Here is a 17,824-nt window from a genome sequence, read left to right as displayed (position 1 = left end):
GTGGGGTTTCCCTCCAAGGGCATCAAGTTTCCCAACTCCGTGGGCCTGAAGGCTCGGAACTGAGAGCGCTTTTGTCCTGCAGGGGAGGAGAGAGAGAGCGCTGTGAGGCTGAGCGAGCACAAATTCTGCCAGAATTTCATCGCACTCTTGCACTTGGGTTTGACTTCCAGTGAAAATGCTCCAAGCAGGGTAAGACTCCTTTTCTCCTTCCCATCCGCGGGTTCGATACCTTTAATGACGGCACAGGATAAGGTGTACGTGCTAACAAGCTTGGCTAGCTGCGCTGATATGCGTGGTACTTTTATAGAACACACATGAGCTATTTCACCTTTAACGGCAAGCGGACAATGTCGCGTGTCTCCACAGGTGGCCTCTCATCTTGCATCTTGCTCTCCTGTGCGGTCGTCCGGCTGCTTCGCAGGTCCTGGAAGGTAAAAAAAACAAATCTTGCTCCTGTCAGTTTGTCTTGTGTTCCTCAGGGCACATGCGGGAGTATTTGTGGGCATCAGTGGCGGTGTGTGTCGTGTAGACGCATGAGAAGGAGGTACGGTAGCTCGCAGCAGCTGTGATGCGTTCGAGGGCCGTGGAACAAAGCGCGAAATCTCAACGCCCGGCGAAAGAAAAAACGTGATCGGTGGAGCATGACGACATAAACACGTAACCGTGGTGAGCTTTCTAACGGGGGCGTGTGTATTCTCTACATCGGGGGGGTGTCCGAAGTTTTTCCAGCGAGGGCCGCATACGGAAACATCAAAGGATGTGGGGGCCAAAAAGACGAAAAGAAGATGTTTTGTGTGTACGGTGTTCCCTCACTCCATCGCGGGTCACCTCTGGCGGTTTTTTTGGTGAAATTTGTAATTTCTTTTAACAGCGAATGAAGGCCGTTACAGGCAGCGCCTGGCCCTTTAAGGAGAATTGCATTGTGGGAAGCCGAGTGTCGTTCTGTGCTGTAGCACACGTCTCTATTCTCTCTCTTCTGTCTGCACCGCACATTGTCTTCTGCGTGCTGATTGGCTGCAGACCGCTGTCAGTCAGTCTCCTCCGTACTGTCGCTCGTTGTGGTCATCGCTAGCAAACTAGCTAAGCGTGTGAGCGGCTTGATTGATTATCACCAACAATCTGGTATTGATAATAACTCGCCCTTGATGCTTTTGATTGACAGTCGTCCCTCGTCTATGGCGGTTAATTGGTTCCGCAATAAGTGAATTTCCGCGAAGTAGGATTCAATGTTAATAAATGCATAGTTTTGTAGTTAGAGCATAGAAAACCCGTTTATGACGTTCCAAATACGATTTTTAACATGATTGCTATTGTTTACATCACATTGCGCAGGCTACGGCATCACTGCAGGGACATAAGAGACGGCCGGCGCTAGCATAGCAAGCGAACTAGTAAGCCTCTCCAATTTACTTCATCTAAACTTAAGAAAGCGTTCCAAACGGAGTGTGGAAGAATGGCAAAGAAGCCAAAAAATGACCACTTCCACACGGGATGAGAGGAGAACCTTTTTTCCACTTGATCTCAGCCATGGCAGCTCTTACTGATGCCTGGTGGCCGGAATACCACATAAGCACCAAACAGCCATCATTTATTCATGAATTATTACTGCGGGGGACGACTGGACTCTTTTTAGTTCATGTCTCCGATTTGTTACGACCAATTTATTCCAATTGTATGACTTTCCGAAATGTCCATCTTATTTTACACACACAGGGGGAGGACAAAAGGACAACGCGTACGCAAGCGCGCCATTGTTAGCGTCGACATGTCGTGAACTATCTGTCATAAACGTGGAGATGGGTTAAGCTCTGCTTCTTCCCGCTCCTTTTCAGACACGTTGAATCGTGCAAATGGACGTGTGGCCTCCCGCGGCCCTCGCTGGAAGACATTTGGACACCCCCGAGCTACAAGTTTGCCCGTAAAATACAACAAGCTTAAAAAAAAGGTGAAATGGTGATCGCTCCTCGTTCTTTGCACGTTTCCACGAGTCAGCAGTGATGAGCGACCCCAGCAGGACATCTGCTGACTGTGACTTTAGCCGCTCCGTCCCCTTTCCCGTTTCCATTTTCACACCTTGGCTGTTTTACTTTGATGGCGCTGCCCCCTGCCGTGAGGCCCCTTGCACGACTCTGTGGGGGACGTTGTTAGCTTGGCAGCACGGCAAGTTGCTCTCATGTGTTCATGTGTTCATGTGTTCATGTGTTCATGTGCGTGAGCGCACCAGTCAAACGCTGTGTCCAGTCTTGTGGTGGGGGGGTCACACCCTTTTAGAGGACGTGTTGCTGGTGTGGATTCGTGAAGCGGGAGGCGGAGATGTTCCCAGGGCCGTTTTAACGTGTGTGGGCTTTGGCAGCGGACCACCAAAATGGGTTTCCGTTTGCAGCAGGTAGCCATTTTTGGTAAAGTGCCGCATTTTCGCCTCCACTCACGTGGAAACATTTAATTGTTTCTAGCGGGGGCGTCCAAAGGCTTTCCCAGCGGGGGCCACTTGGATGTTTGCAAAGCGACACACGAAGATGTGCTAACAAACTGCCGAGGTGAACAAGCCCATTTTTGCCTTTGCTCTTTTTCCCCATTTTTGCATTAAAAAACCCCCAACTAAACACATCAACTTTCTTCTTAAATAATCTTCATACATTTTCTTTTCGGAATATTTGGACTTTATTCCCATAATATAACTTTTTCCCCAGCCTCATTTTCCAAAACACGCAACTTTATTTTGTTTGTTTGTTTCTCAGAATATTCCCGCTTTTGAACAAATATGCTATTTTTTCTTCAGTATTTCAACTCTAAGCTACGAAACTGACATGATTTTCGCTTTATAATATTATTACCAGTTTGTTCTCTTCAAATTGTGACTTTTTAAAAACGTTTTTCTCTGAATATTTTCTTTATTCTTGGAATTTGATGAGAAATTCCTTTTCTGCTGTTTGTTGCGTTCTTTTCGTAATTCGGACTTTTATTCTCATAATATCCTGACTTCATTCTTGAACATTAGAACTTTTTCCACAACCTCATTTTCCAAAAATGACAACTTTATTCGTTGTATTGTTTGTTTACATAATACTGTATTACTACATTGAAAGAAATCTGCTATTTTTCTTTAGTATTTCAACTCTGTGCGACTAAAAAGACATGATTTTTCCTGATAATTCAACCAGTTTGTTCTCGTAAAGTTGCCACTTTTTTCTTCTTAGAATGTGAGCTTTTTCCTCGGGAGGTTTGGACTTTATTCTCATAAAATGACGGCGTTTTTTTTCCATTTCTGCTGTTTTGTTTTTTAAACATTTTTCAACCATTTAAACGTTCTTCTTGTAAATTTTCTTCTCGTAATTATAACTTCATTCCTGGAATGTTAGAACTTTTCACTGCTAAACTGACTCTTTTCCATCATAATGTTGCCCGTTTATTCTCATAAAATTGTGACATTTTTCCTTATTAAAAGATGACTTTATTCTCAGAAAATTACAGCGGCTTTTTGCCATTTCTGCTGTTTGTTTTTTTTTAATTAAAAATGACAACTTTATTTATTGTATTATTTCTCATAATTTTCCGACATAATTTTTCCTCACAATATCAGTTATTATATTATTATTATTATTTTATTCTCATAAAATTACAGATACTTTTTGCCATTTCTGCTGTTTTTTTTGTTTTTTTAAATTAAAAATGACAACTTTGTTTGTTGTATTATTTCTCATAATTTTCCAACATTATTTTTCCTCCCAATATTAGTTATTATATATTATTATTATTTTATTCTCATAAAATGTTGCCTTTTTTCTCGTTGGAATTTGCTGAAACTTTGACTTTATTCTCGTAATCTGACAGCTGTTTTTTTTCCATTCCTGCTGCTGTTTTTTTTAATTTTTTTCCCACCTATTTCCACGTTCGTCTTGTAAATGCTCTTCTCCTAATTATTTTATTCCCATCACATTTTCACTTTATTCTTGTAACATTATGACTTTTTCTGCCACCTCATTTTCGGAAGACGGCAGCTTTATTTGTCGTTTTGTTTCCTGTAATATTCCGACTTCATCGAAACAATGCTTTATGCTACTAAAATGATATTATGTTTCCTCATCAAATGATGACTTTTTTCTTTAGATTACAACATTTTCTCTCAGTATTTTGTCTTTTTGTAAAATTACAGCCGAGTTTTCATTTTCTGGGGGGGTATTCTTGTTCAGGATATTTTTAGAATGTGCCAGCGGCCAATAAAAGATCGATTGTTTTGTTGCGTTGCTTCAAAACGCAATCAAAAAGCAAAGCGTATCGTGGCAAAGCCCATTCCAATGGCGCCAGGAACAGGAAGTGAAACGTGAAAACGTGCGAGGATTTGCCGTTTGGCGTGCCGCACTTCCTGTTCCCACTGACGTGATTGGGTCTGTCACGCTTCAACATCCATGCAGCGTCTTGGGAGACGGAAGCTGGCACGCCAACGCCAACGCCAACGCCAACGCCAACGCCAACGCCAACGCCAACGCCGCACGGCCACCTGTGAGAGTCGCCGAGCTGCGCTGACTTTGATTGGAACGGAGTGGGGGCACAATGGTGCGAGTGTACAATATCGGCCGGGGGCTTCAGCCTCCTATGAGGTAACCGTGTTGTGTTTTCCGTGATGTCATGCGCGCCAACAATGAGTTAGTCTCCGAGGTGGATGAAAATGTACGTTTTCAATGATTTGTTTTGTGTTTTGAGCGGCTGCTGCTGTTTCTGTGTCCATTTCCATGGTTACAATTGGAAAGATGGCCGTGAATCATCATCATTGTGTGCGCGTGTGTGTGTGTGTGTGTGTGTGTGTGTGTGTGTGTGTGTGTGTGTGTCGATGGTTTGAGGCCAAAAGGCTACAAAGAAAGTCTTTCAACCAAGCGGAGGAATCTGTGTCACATCATATTGTTGAAATAAGCAATAAATAAAGTGCTTCTTGGGTGTATGAATGTGCTAGTTGGTTACAGTAGGTATGCAAGCAGTGATATACAAGTTTAGATTTAACTCAGCACAAGTGTCCACGATAGCGCAGGGATGGACAACACTGGTAGGTGCTAGCATACGTGTACAGTATAGCGCAGGGATGGACAACACTGGTAAGTGCTAGCATACGTGTACAGTATAGCGCAGGGATGGACAACACTGGTAAGTGCTAGCATACATGTCCAGTATAGCGCAGAGATGGACAACACTGGTAGGTGCTCGCATACGTGTACAGTATAGCGCAGGGATGGACAACACTGGTAAGTGCTAGCATACGTGTACAGTATAGCGCAGGGATGGACAACACTGGTAAGTGCTAGCATACGTGTCCAGTATAGCACAGAGATGGACAACACTGGTAGGTGCTAGCATACGTGTACAGTATAGCGCAGGGATGGACAACACTGGTAGGTGCTAGCATACGTGTACAGTATAGCGCAGGGATGGACAACACTGGTAGGTGCTAGCATACGTGTACAGTATAGCACAGGGATGGACAACACTGGTAAGTGCTAGCATACGTGTACAGTATAGCACAGGGATGGACAACACTGGTAGGTGCTAGCATACATGTCCAGTATAGCGCAGGGATGGACAACACTGGTAGGTGCTAGCATACGTGTACAGTATAGCGCAGGGATGGACAACACTGGTCAGCCTGGTTGACAAAATTGACTTTTTTTCTTGTTAAAACATGATTTTTTTCTTTGAATGTTTGACTTTATTCTCATAAAATTACAGCTGCTTTTTTCCATTTCTGCTGTTGTTTTTTAAATTAAAAATGAAAACTTTATTCGTTGTATTGTTTGTTTCTTTTGCATTTATGCATTTTTTTCCCGTTAGATTACAAATTTTTCTCTTAATATTTTCACTTTATTCTTGTAAAATGAGTTTTTTATTTTTTAGTTTTCTTGTTAAATGCTATTTTTAGAATGTGCCATTGGCCAATAAAAAAAAAAATCGCGCTCAATGTGTAAATACACGTAAATGCCACTGATACCCCGGCGTGATTTATAGTCGGGCAAATATGGCAAATACCTTTTTGCGTGAGCAAAATAAAGCCAAAAGTGCCAAAATAAGCTGGATCGATCCACCCACAACTAATAAAATAGGACGTTTCAAAACCCATTAGCATGAAATGAAGAGAAATGTGTGGGCTGTTTCCATTAAGAGCGTTGCACTTCCGCTACTTCCGTGTTCCGGGCGGATGTTTGCGTTGAAACTTCAAATTAAGAGCAGCGCAGGGTTGAGTTTCTGCTAACTTCTTGGACAAGCAGTGCGCACAAGCGGAAGAATCCGTTGTACGGCGAATCAGTATCTTTCCTTTCCAGTACCAGGACTCAACGAGATGTTTCCTGCAACACTAGCTAGCACCGCAGGTTAGCATTTTATTTTCAAAAGACGAGGCGAATGATCATCACGGAACTGAAAACTTGCTCCTATAGTTACAGTATCGCTACATTTGTGCTGCAAGGATGCAGAAATGCTGAAGATGGAAATGAAATGATGCACTTCCAACCGACTTCCGCTACGTGGACGCAAGCTACGACCGGAAGTGTGTTATTCCGTTCTCTCACAAAAATGTGTTGTCTTCGCCCATTCATTTTTTTTTCTCCATGTCTCCTCGGGGGCTCCGTACAAAGGAAATGAGCTGGCAAAACAAAATATTTTATCAGCGATCAGTTCCGAAGTGAAAAGAGCCTTTGAGCAGCACAGCATAGATGAAAGCGAAATCAAACCAGACGGCGACGGCCACCACACTGACAGGGTGAGGAACACAAAGAACGCTGTGTGGGGAGGCTCACTTGGATATTTATTTACTCACAAGAAAGTACTTCTTGTTCTTATGAGTTCCCTAAAGCAGCTGTCCTTTTTATTATTATTATTATGACCTTGTTCTTGCTCAGTCATATTGGAGTAAGCAAGCAGTTAGAGACACATGACACACACGCAGTCTTCTACATTTTTGGTTCTATGTTCCATCCATCCATCCATTTTCTTTGACTTATCCGGGTTCGGGTCACGGGGGCAGCAGTCTCAGTAGGGAAGCCCAGACTTCTCGGTCCCCGGCCTCCAAGGCGTTCCCAGGCCAGCTGTGAGACATAATCCCTCCAGCGTGTCCTAGGTGTGCCCCAGGACCTCCTCACGGCCGGAACCACTCACCAGGGAGGCGTCCGGGAGACATCTGGACTAGATGCCCGAGCCACCTCAACTGACTCCAACTCTACTCTGAGCCGAGATCCACCCTACGGAGGAAACTCATTTTAGCTGCTTGGATCCGCTATCACGTTCTTTCATGACCATAGGTGAGGGTGGGACCATAGATCGATCGGTAAACTGAGAGCTTTGCCTTCCAGCTCAGCTCTCTCTTCACCACGACGGTCCGGTACACCGACCGCATTACTGCAGACGCGGCGCCGATCCGAATGTGGACCTCACGCTCCAACCTTGCCTCACTCATGAACAAGACCCCGAAATACTGAAACTCCTCCACCTGGGGCAGGACCTCATTCCCAACCCGGGGGGAGCAATCCACCCTTTTCCCACTGAGAACCATGGCCTCAGATTTGGAGGTGCTGAGTCTCATCCCAGACGTTTCACCCTCAGATGCAAACCTCCCCAATAAACCCTGAAGGTCACAGCCTGATGAGGCCATCAGGACCACATCGTCTGCAAATAGCAGAGACCAGATCCTAAGGCCCCCGAACTGGACTCCCTCGATGCCTTGGCTGCACGTAGAAATTCTGTCCATGAAAATTATGATCAGAATCGGTGACAAAGGGCAGCCTTGGCGGAGGCCAACGTTCACCAGAAACAGGCTTGACTTACTGCTGGCAGTGCCAACCAGGCTCCTGCTCTGTTCGTACAAGGACCGATGGCACGTAGTAGAGCGCCACCAATCCCGTACTCCCCGAGCACCCCCTACACACACCGCGACGAACACGGTCGAATGCCTTTTCCAAGTCCACAAAGCACATGTGGACCAGTTGGGCAAACTCCCAAGTACCCTCCAGTGCCCTTGCAAGGGAGACGGTCTTGTAGAGATGGTCCAGTGTTCCGTGACAGGCACAAAAACCACATTGCACCTCCTGTAGCCGAGGTTGGACAAACGGTCCTACCATTCTCTCCAGCACTTTGGAATAGACTTTCCCAGGGAGGATCAGGAGTGTGATCCCCATATCCGGTCACCCTTCTTGAAAAGGGGGACCACCACCCCGGTCTGCCAAACCGGAGGTACTGTTCCTGACATCCACGCAATGTTGAAGAGACGTGTGGGGTCTATGTTCTTTGTTATATATTCCAGCACTGGTACTCTTCTGATTTTGTGTGGCTTCCGGTGTCTGCAGAGCAAAGCTGCCTTCTTCTCCTATTGGATCTTCCTTGGATTCGGCAGCCTCCTTCCCCGATCATGCCTACTCTGTTGGGTTGGCTCCAGCCCCCCACTTCCTGCCACCGCTCATTTGTGCATAGAGACACGCCCCCCTGAACCCGTTACGTGCTAATGGTTATCAGCAAACGTAAAGAAGAATTGGATATCGGATATAATTTGGTGATTTTGGAGAATCCAGTGTCAAACTGTGCTTTGTTCGCAAAACAGCTGTCCGTGAAGTGACCGTGAAGTAGGTCTTTAGTTCCCCAGAAAACACAAAATCTTCCCATTGCTGCCTTACTCCAGTTTAGATACCCAATTCTTTTTACATCCAAAAAAAACAATGTTGCCTTTTTGAAGAAAAAAAACGGTAGGTTCTCATACGTGGACTTCCTGAAGTTGGGACGGGAGAAATTCACGAGATCGCGTAGAAGTCTTTGCGTAGACATTTTCATGTTGCAAACCTCGGATTGGGACCCTTGAACTCTTTGCCGTTCTGATGACCCTTCGGCCAATGAAAATGTGAAAACTATGAAAACTATATGAAAACTCAGAATAGTCGACTATTCGACGAGAAATCAATTCGGAGAAGTGTGATTCAACTATCGATCTTGCGGTGGAATCATATGAAAATGTCATGTGATCAAGACTGTACCATTGTGATGACATGGGGGTACCCCCGGCTGCTGCTGAGTAGGCAGGATTTTAATAATCGAATCCGATTTGTTAGATTTTGTCCAGAGGCGACTAATAGTCGACTGCTGCTGTTGTATTTTTTAAGAGCTGACGGCGATCCCTGCAAATCAACAGATCTCATTTTTCCACCTCAAAGAAACGGACTCAAAGACTCATAGAAAACAAAAAGACAAACACACAAACAAGGCAGGTGTGCAACAACAGAACCTTGGTTGATTTAAGTGACACAGAAAGCAAGACCAACGAAACCAAAACAAAAGTGACAACATGTTAGACGTGTGCTGGATTGTTGACTTTGGTAAAGGTTTCACAAATAACCACTTCATTTCATAGTAGTTTATTTATCTGTGACAGTAGTATGACAAAAGCTTCATTCAGCATGTATGATCGCTAGCAGCTAGCCATCACACAGTAGGAAACAGAGGAGATTGATTGACAATGGTCTACGGCCAATCAGAACGCAGAAAACAATGTGTGGGTTCTCTCGTAGCCAATCAGGACTGTTGTGGCTCCATAATTACTGAGACGAACTGGACACATTTTCTTTTTGCAATTTTTTCCCCATAATATTTTAACTTTTTTATAACTTTATTGGTTGCGTTGTTTGCTTCTCACAATATTACGACTTTAAAAAACTTGATGCTACTAAAATGACATTATTTTTCCTCCTATTATTACTAGATTCTTCTCATGAGACTGTGGCTTTTTTAGTATTTACGTCTTTAGTAACCGTTATGAGCCAATAATGTTGACGGTCCTCCTACCTAGCATTCAGAGCTAGCGCACACCTCAGCTCCACTGGATCGTACCACTGAAGCGGGTGATTTTTGTGAAAGTGTGATGAGCACAGGTCTTCTGTTAAACGCGCATTTGTCATTTTCAGTTCTTTCACAACACAACTGAGGCTGTTTGAATCACAACAGGCTATTTCTAACAAAAACAATGACATTCTCTGTTTTGTTCTTTACATTCTTGATCACATGACATTTTGCTATGATTCCACGCTGAGATTGATAGTCGAATCAGACTCCTCCGATTGGAATCGTCGGATCGTCGGACCATCCCAGGACAGCCCTGCAGTACTGCTGAGCATACATTCTTGTTTATGTCACCCCGATGACATCGCTTCCGCAAACGAGACCGAACAGGCTTGGCGCCATGAACTATAAATACAATTTTGCAAATTTACCGCTTGCTTTCAAAAATGGAACAATGTGGAACATAATTCCAAACAATATAAAAACACATTTAAGCAACGTCAGGGAAGTACAACTGGCCAATGTCTGGAAGCTGCTGGTCTAACAGGACATCGTAATTCAACCACGACAGCCTTTCAGACGTCAGAACAGCGAGCGTTGACCAATGTAGCAAACATGAGATAATATTTTCCCCGTTACTCTTTTTCTGGAGGTTGTCTTTCAGTGCACACAGTAAACGTCTGTCACCAAGCAGATTGCTCCACTCGCCTCGGAAGACAACAAGCGCAAGCAAAACCATCACTGGGTGACCTCTTTGTGCGCTTCAGCGGGGTTAAACCAGGGTGAGAGGATGGCAGGGGTTTGGGATAGTGGGATGAGTGAAAGTCTGGGACACTTGATGTCATGGAAACAACTCCTCTGCAGATGTTCACCTCTGATCTCCAAAGTCCAAACAATGCGTTCCTTTATCACGTGTGCTGCAGGCCTGAAGAGCTCCATGTTGAAGAAACACGCTCGTCTCTTTTTAACCCGTCACTCAGCAGGCATTTCCTTATTGGAAGTGCTGTTTTTCTAGAAAAGTGCACCGTTTCTATTTTGCTTATCGCGGTTTACTGACGTACATCGAATATCTCACCATGGGATAGCATCAGGGAAAAGTAGAGGGTGGTATTTTGGGGAAAGTCTCCCTCATTTTCTGCAAAAATTCAATTCAATTGTTTGACAAGTACTGCATGCCCAATATTGATACTCTGGCGATGGACAATGAAGGGACAGACTACGGCAGGGCAATCACTTTTCTCGTGAGACTATGACTTTTTTCTCTTATTATTACTTTATTCTTGTAAAATTACTGTTACGATTTCCACTTTTTTCTTGTAAATTTCCTTCCCATAATTGTGACTTTATTCCCATAATATTTTGACTTTATTCTTGTAATATTTAAACTTTTTCCGCAACCTAATTTTCCCAAAATTTAATGTTTTTTGTTGTTTTTGTTTTTCCCAAAATGCTGACTTAAAAAAAGTCTTTCTTTAATATTTCATCCTTATGCTACTAAAATTACATGATTTTCCTTGACAATATTACGTTATTTTCGTGATGTTACAACTTTTTCTCTTTTTTCCTCTTAATATTGTGACTTTTTTGTAAAATTACTGCAGACTCTTTTCATTTTGGCTATTGTCGGGTATATTTTTTTTACTTTTATTGTTAAATGGTCGTTTTAGAATGTGCTGCGGGCCAATAAAGAACAGCCATGACCTGCAAATGATCCCGGGGCAGCACTTTGTCAAGCTTGGGTCATTCTCTCCTGCTCCAGAGACATTGGTGATACTGGACTTTTACTGGTTTGTTTTTGGTGGCATGTAGGCTTGATAATAGCGCCTTTCTCCACATGGGGATATAATCTCTTCTAATTCTGGACTGTCTGGACCGGGCTTTCTAAAAAAGAGCTTGTGGACGTTCTTCATGTCCCAACTAGAAGTATGAAATGAAAACACATCGTAGGAGGGGTGGAAGGGCGAGAGAGGAAGATGGGGGGGGGGAAGTGCACGAGAAAAGCAGAGTTGCAACACTACCTTCATTGATTAGTGTGTGTGTGTGTGTGTGTGTGTGTGTGTGTGTGTGTGTGTGTGTGTGTGTGAGGTATACCAGTACCTGAGAACAGGTCCTCTCTGTTGACCTTTGTACCTCACTTTCCCAAGGCTGACACACTTTTTCACCAACTGCATGCATGTTTAATTTATTGTCACTCTCTCTCACTCTGCTGGATGGAAGATGGAAGGCTGCGGTGCTAAAACAGCAAATGTCGTCTGTGAACTTTGAGTCAGGGCGAATAGCATCAAACACTCAAAAGAGCTGGCTTGACAGTACTGGCTTCATTTGTTGTTTTTTTTCTTGAGATGATTAAAAATTTGAATCAAATTAATCACAGTTTTCAAAGAAATTGATCACGATGAACATAAAATATGCCCGTTTTTTTACTGTATTTCACCAACAAATGGATGAATGACAGGACACTATGTTATATATTTCTATGTAGTAACAGCTCCAAGCTAAACGATACCACACGTCTGAAAATGTATTTGCCCAACACTAGTCAAATGTTCTGTACCACGGAGTTTGAGGCCCACATCAAAAAAAAAACCCTGAGATTTCGAGAATAAAGTCGTAAATTTACGAGAAAAAAGTCATAAAGTCATAAATTCACGAGTAAAAAGTCAGAAATTCAAAAGATTAAAGTCGTAAATTTATGAGAATAAAGTCGCAAATTTCCAAGAAAAAAAATGTCAATTTACGAGAACAAAGTTGCAAATTTACAAGAAAGAAGTCGTAAATTTACAAGAATAAAGTCAGACATTTGCGAGATTAAAGGTGGAAACTTACGAGAATAAAGCTGCAAATTTACAAGAAAAAAGTCATAAATTTATGAGAATAAAGTCGTAAATTCACAAGTAAAAAAGTTGTAAATTTTCAAGAATAATGTCGTAAAAGTGCGGGAATAAAGTCATAAAGTCACAAGTAAAAAAGTCGGAAATATACAAGATTAAAGTAATATATTTACGAGAATAAACTTGTACATTTATGAGAATAAAGTCGTAAATTCGCAAAAAGTCATAAATTTACAAGATTAAAGTCGTAAATGTACGAGAAAAAGTCGTAAATTATGAGAATAAAGTCGTAAATTTACGAGTTAAAAAGGCGTAAATTTACGCAAAATAAAGTGTTACAGGTATGAGAATAAAGTGTTAGTATGAGGTGTGATAGTGTCATACGTGTCAGAAGGAAAATAGAGCACAGCTCTTCAGGAAGGAAGGAACCTTTCCTGTTGCTCATTCAGGCAAGCTTTTATTTATAACGTGGCAGCAAAAGACAGCAGTTGAGGATTTAGATTAGCATGGCTAGCCCTTCTCACGTCCACCTTCCTTTTTATTGTATTTGTATTTGTACTTTATTTATCCCACAGCGGGGAAATTGACTTGTTACAGCAGCAAGCAAGATACACAAGTAAAGAATACATAGTGACTACAACATGGTTCAGGTGGTGCAGGTGTTGTAGAGCCTGACAGCGGTCGGTATGAAGGACCTGCGGAACCTCTCCTTCTTACACCGTGGGTGTAACAGTCTGCTGCTGAAGGAGCTGCTAAGGGAACCCACAGTGTCATGTAGCGGGTGAGAGGTGTTGTCCATGATGGATGTCAGCTTAGCCAACATCCTTCTCTCCCCCACTTCCTCCACGGAGTCCAGAGGACCATCCAGAACAGAACTCGCTCTCCTGATCAGCCTATTGATCCTGCTCCTGTCCCTGTCCGTGCTGCCCCCTCTCCAGCAGCCCACAGCATAGAAGATGGCTGAGGCCACCACAGAGTCATAAAAGGTCCGTAAAAGAGTCCTGCACAGACCAAAGGACCTCAGTCTCCTCAGCAGGTGGAGGCGACTCTGGCCCTTCTTGTAGAGGGCGTGGGTGTTGACGGACCAGTCCAGTTTGTTGTTAAGGTGAACACCCAGGAATTTGTAGCTGTCTACCAACTCTATGTCCGCTCCCTGGATGTTCACCGGTGTGAAGTGAGATGTTTTCCTCTGGAAGTTAATGATCATCTCCTTTGTCTTGCTGGTGTTGAGTTGTAGCTGGTTAAGCACACTCCAGCTGACAAAGTCCCTGATGACCGTCCTGTATTCCAGATCATTCCCCTCTGAAACACAACCAACGATGGCTGTGTCGTCGGAGAACTTCTGGATGTGACACTGTGTGGAGTTGTGTGTGAAGTCCGAGGTGTAGAGGGTGAAGAGGAAAGGGGAGAGCACCGTACCCTGAGGGGCACCTGTGCTGCAGAGTACCATGTCAGACACACAGTGACGGAGCCTCACATACTGTGGTCTGTTGGTGAGGTAGTCTATAACCCATGCAGTCCGGTGTTGGTCTACTCCCACACTCTCCATCTTCACTCTGAGTAGTGACGGCTGGATGGTGTTAAAGGCACTGGAGAAGTCAAAAAACATGACCCTCACAGCGCTCCCGCTGTCCTCCAGGTGTAGCAGTGATCTGTGCAGCAGGTAGATCACTGCGTCGTCCACTCCGATCCCAGGCCGGTAACAAAACTGCAGGGGGTCCAGCTGAGTGCCCACCAGGGGTCGCAGGTAATAATCCTCTCCATGGTCTTCATCAGGTGAGAGGTCAAGGCAACAGGCCTGAAGTGGTTAGGCTCCTTGGGACGCGGTGTCTTTGATATCGGGACCACACAGGAGGTCTTCCACAGGGCCGGGACTTTCTCCAGGCTCAGGCTGAGGTTGAACAAGTGCCTGAGAACTCCACAGAGCTGGTCAGCACAGTCCTCGAGGATTCTAGGGCTGATGCCGTCCGGTCCCGGGGCCTTCCTTGCCTTGATCTTCTTCAGCTGACTCCTCACCTGATCATCAGTTATGGAGAGGGGAGTAGAGGATGGCTGGGATGGGGATGTGGGGGTGAAGAGTGGTGAGTTGGTAGGGGAGGGAGGGGGGGCAGACTCAAATCTGTTGAAAAACAGTGAGTTCATCTGCCCAGATCTTGTCCCCACTGGCTTGGTCTCTCCCCACTCCTTTGCCATGGCCTGTGATGGTGTGCAGGCCTCTCCAGACTTCCCCGGCATTATTCTCCTCCAGCCGCTTCTCCAGTTTCCTCCTGTAGCAGTCCTTCCCCTTCCTGATCTTGTGCCGGAGTTCCCTCTGGACTCTGCACAGCTCCTCCTTGTCCCCGTAGTTGAAGACCCTCTTCTTCTTATTCAGCAGGGCCTTAATCTCAGAGGTCACCCAGGGTTTGTTGTTGGGAAAACACCTCACCAACTTGGAGGGCACAGTGTTCTCCACACAGAAGTTTATATAGTCTGTGATGCAGTGTGTCATGCTGTCAACGTCACTGCCATGGGGACTACAGAGCGCTTCCCAGTCTGTTGTCTGGAAGCAGTCTCTGAGCCTAGCACTGCTCTCCTCAGACCACTGCTTCACAGGCCTCTTCACAGGGGGTTGTCTATTCACTACTGGAGTGTAGTCTGTGACGAGATGGACGAGGTTGTGATCAGAATGACCCAGCGGGGGGAGGGGGGATGAGGTGTATGCATCCTTGATGTTTGCATACAGGAGGTCCAACGTTTTATTGTCTCTAGTGTGGCATTTGACATACTGGGTGAAGGTGGGAAGAGTAAATCTCAAGATTATTTTAATACTCCATTTTAACAGCTATGAAAAGGGGGATTTATATGACCTTTGAAATTGAGCAAAGGTAATATTACACATTTTTCTCGCAAATGTACAACGTTTTTTCTCCTAAATGTAATGTATGTATGTATGTAATTTCTAATGTGGCCCTAAAACGTCATGGTAGTTCTGCTACTATTAGAATCTCACATTAAAGACGTTGTTATGAGCCATTGAGGGTTTGCATTCAAAGACACCACGTATATATTTTTAGTTAAATTGACGTTTTGAGTGTAGATGTAATTTCTGAGCATACAGCAAATTGTACTTCCGCAGCAGCAGTTACTCTAGTGAGAGATAAGAACATCCACCTACTGTTGTTCCTTTGCATTTGTGTTTATTAAGACTGCAGACATACGCGCGTAATAAAGCCGTTCTTGCGAGGTTCAGTGTGTCCCTGAATGCATCTCGCAGTAGTCTCGTGACAATGAGGAAGTGTCGTTCCGAGGAGGAGGACCAGAGACCACTGATCTAAAAAAAAGACTGGATCGAGCAACCTATTGTTTTCACGCGCCAAAATTTGAAGCCAGATTTTTTCGATCGCCACCATCTTGGTGAGACCACCTTACGCGCCACAGCTTTGTGATTGTGCTGGTATACGAACGCAGAATTAGTGAAAAATCATCAAAAACATCAGGAGTGCCAGTGAAGGAAGCGAGGATGAGGAAACACAACTTAAAAAGCACTTCCCAAGAACCTTCCACTCGTAAGTACTTTTACTTGGCACCTTTTTTTGACCTGATATATGTGCCACTACTTGAACGGCTTTGCTTTGAAAAGTTCTCGAAATGTAACCAAAAGTTAAAGTATGAACTTTGATGGGTGGTTTTGCAAGAATTTTCTAGTTACACCTTCCTGTAACAACTAGGCCTTTTTTTGGTGCCTAGCCTAGCAATCAATGATAAAATTATTTCTATGCAGTTTTTTACAGTAGGCTTTGAGTATTTGCACTTATCTAATGTCTTTTTGTACCAAAAACAGCTTTTTTAAAAGCTACCACAACTACCAAGTTACATTAATTCTGATACCACACATGATTCACGCAAAGGTAGAAGACATGTGACAAAATTTCTGCTTTCTTCCTGCCTTAACCTTATCCTGAGATAAAAAAAATAATGGTTTACCGTAGGAAAATAATTAGACAAAGATAGACTTTAAATTCCGTACGTAAACAATGTTTGCAGGCTGCCACACAGCCAATTTTTCGTCCGTCTCGAAGCTAAAATACATCTTACTAGCTTGATAAATGACACCAAAGCGTATAAATCTGAGTAGTTATAACCTTTAGCAGTTGATTTTGGTGGCTATACGATCAATCGAAGTTTTACCAGTGCGTTGCCATACTGTTGTCTCACAGCAAAGTGGTCTCACCAAGATGGCCGCCGCAAATTTCCATTGGCTTCAAAAATAAAACAACAGAAGCTCGATCCAGTCTTTTTTTTTAGATCAGTGCCAGGGACTTGTTCGATTTGGAACACTGCTGTTGATGTGTTCAGGTCAGAATACTGTTATAAAAAAGCGGAATGCTTCTGTCAGCCGTCATATATTATTGAGCTAAAAATGTTAACGTAATTAATGAAATAAATTAGTTAAATGCACTATTTTTGACTGCCGTAGCATAAATACAACAAAAAGTATGCTCAACGTCTACCTGAATTATCTTTATGACCACTGGAGGGCGCCAACATAATATGCTTGTGTTGTGTTGCTTGAGCCAGTCCTACATATGCTGTCTTTTTTTTTTTTTTAAAGGAATGTCTAGCAATATAACTTTCATTTTTACTGAAGTGTACACATCTTAGGGCCACTTTAGACCTAAGAATAATTTCATAACTACTGCGTGTGATTGGTGGCGACAGTAAACCAATTAGAGTTTGTTGTCAGGGGGCTTGTTAGGTAGAGCAGGAAGTGAGAGGGAGGTGAAGGGGTGACTTTCTGTGGAATCCAGAGGCCCTAAACGGGGTCACCAGGCATAGACAGTGGGTGTGAATTCATGAGGAAATGTTTTACTGGCACATGACTTCAGAAAAGTAATTAGTTACTTTCCCCAAAGAGTAATTGATTCAGGAATGGAATGACTCCTTTATAAAGTCCTGAACATGGCCATCACTCTCTTCTAGCAACCCTTACCCCGGCCAGACCTCCCAACCCTAATCCTCGAGGAACCAAGTCACATCCCTGAGGGCCAGTTTCCCCAGCCTCTCTAAACCAATCATCTGCTCCAATAGAGGGCATCCAACCATTCTTCCCATCATATGTTAGTGCAGGTCAGGGGTGCGCAATTAAACGTTGAAGAGGTCCAGTTCCTCGAGCAACATGGTAACAAGTCCCCAACTGACATAACATGGAAAAGAAA

The 17,824-nt window shown here is 43.8% G+C and overlaps 1 protein-coding gene across 2 annotated transcripts in view; it reads left to right on the top strand.

Annotated features, from left to right (window-relative positions):
* Positions 1–17,824, top strand: part of col15a1b (collagen, type XV, alpha 1b) — a 106,109-nt gene that overhangs the window by 17,440 nt on the left and 70,845 nt on the right. The window contains exons 3-4 of one of the 2 annotated variants that reach the window (XM_054762517.1): positions 83–189; positions 367–431. In XM_054762517.1, coding sequence (XP_054618492.1) covers positions 176–189; positions 367–431 — 79 coding nt within the window. In that variant the 5' untranslated portion in view covers positions 83–175. Of the gene's footprint in view, positions 1–14; positions 190–366; positions 432–17,824 lie in introns of those variants that run through there. The other variant, XM_054762526.1, reaches the window with a different exon arrangement.

Source organism: Dunckerocampus dactyliophorus, chromosome 2 (genome assembly GCF_027744805.1).
Source record: "Dunckerocampus dactyliophorus isolate RoL2022-P2 chromosome 2, RoL_Ddac_1.1, whole genome shotgun sequence".
Classification (NCBI taxonomy): domain Eukaryota; kingdom Metazoa; phylum Chordata; class Actinopteri; order Syngnathiformes; family Syngnathidae; genus Dunckerocampus; species Dunckerocampus dactyliophorus.
This window is presented reverse-complemented; position numbering and strand designations above follow the sequence as displayed.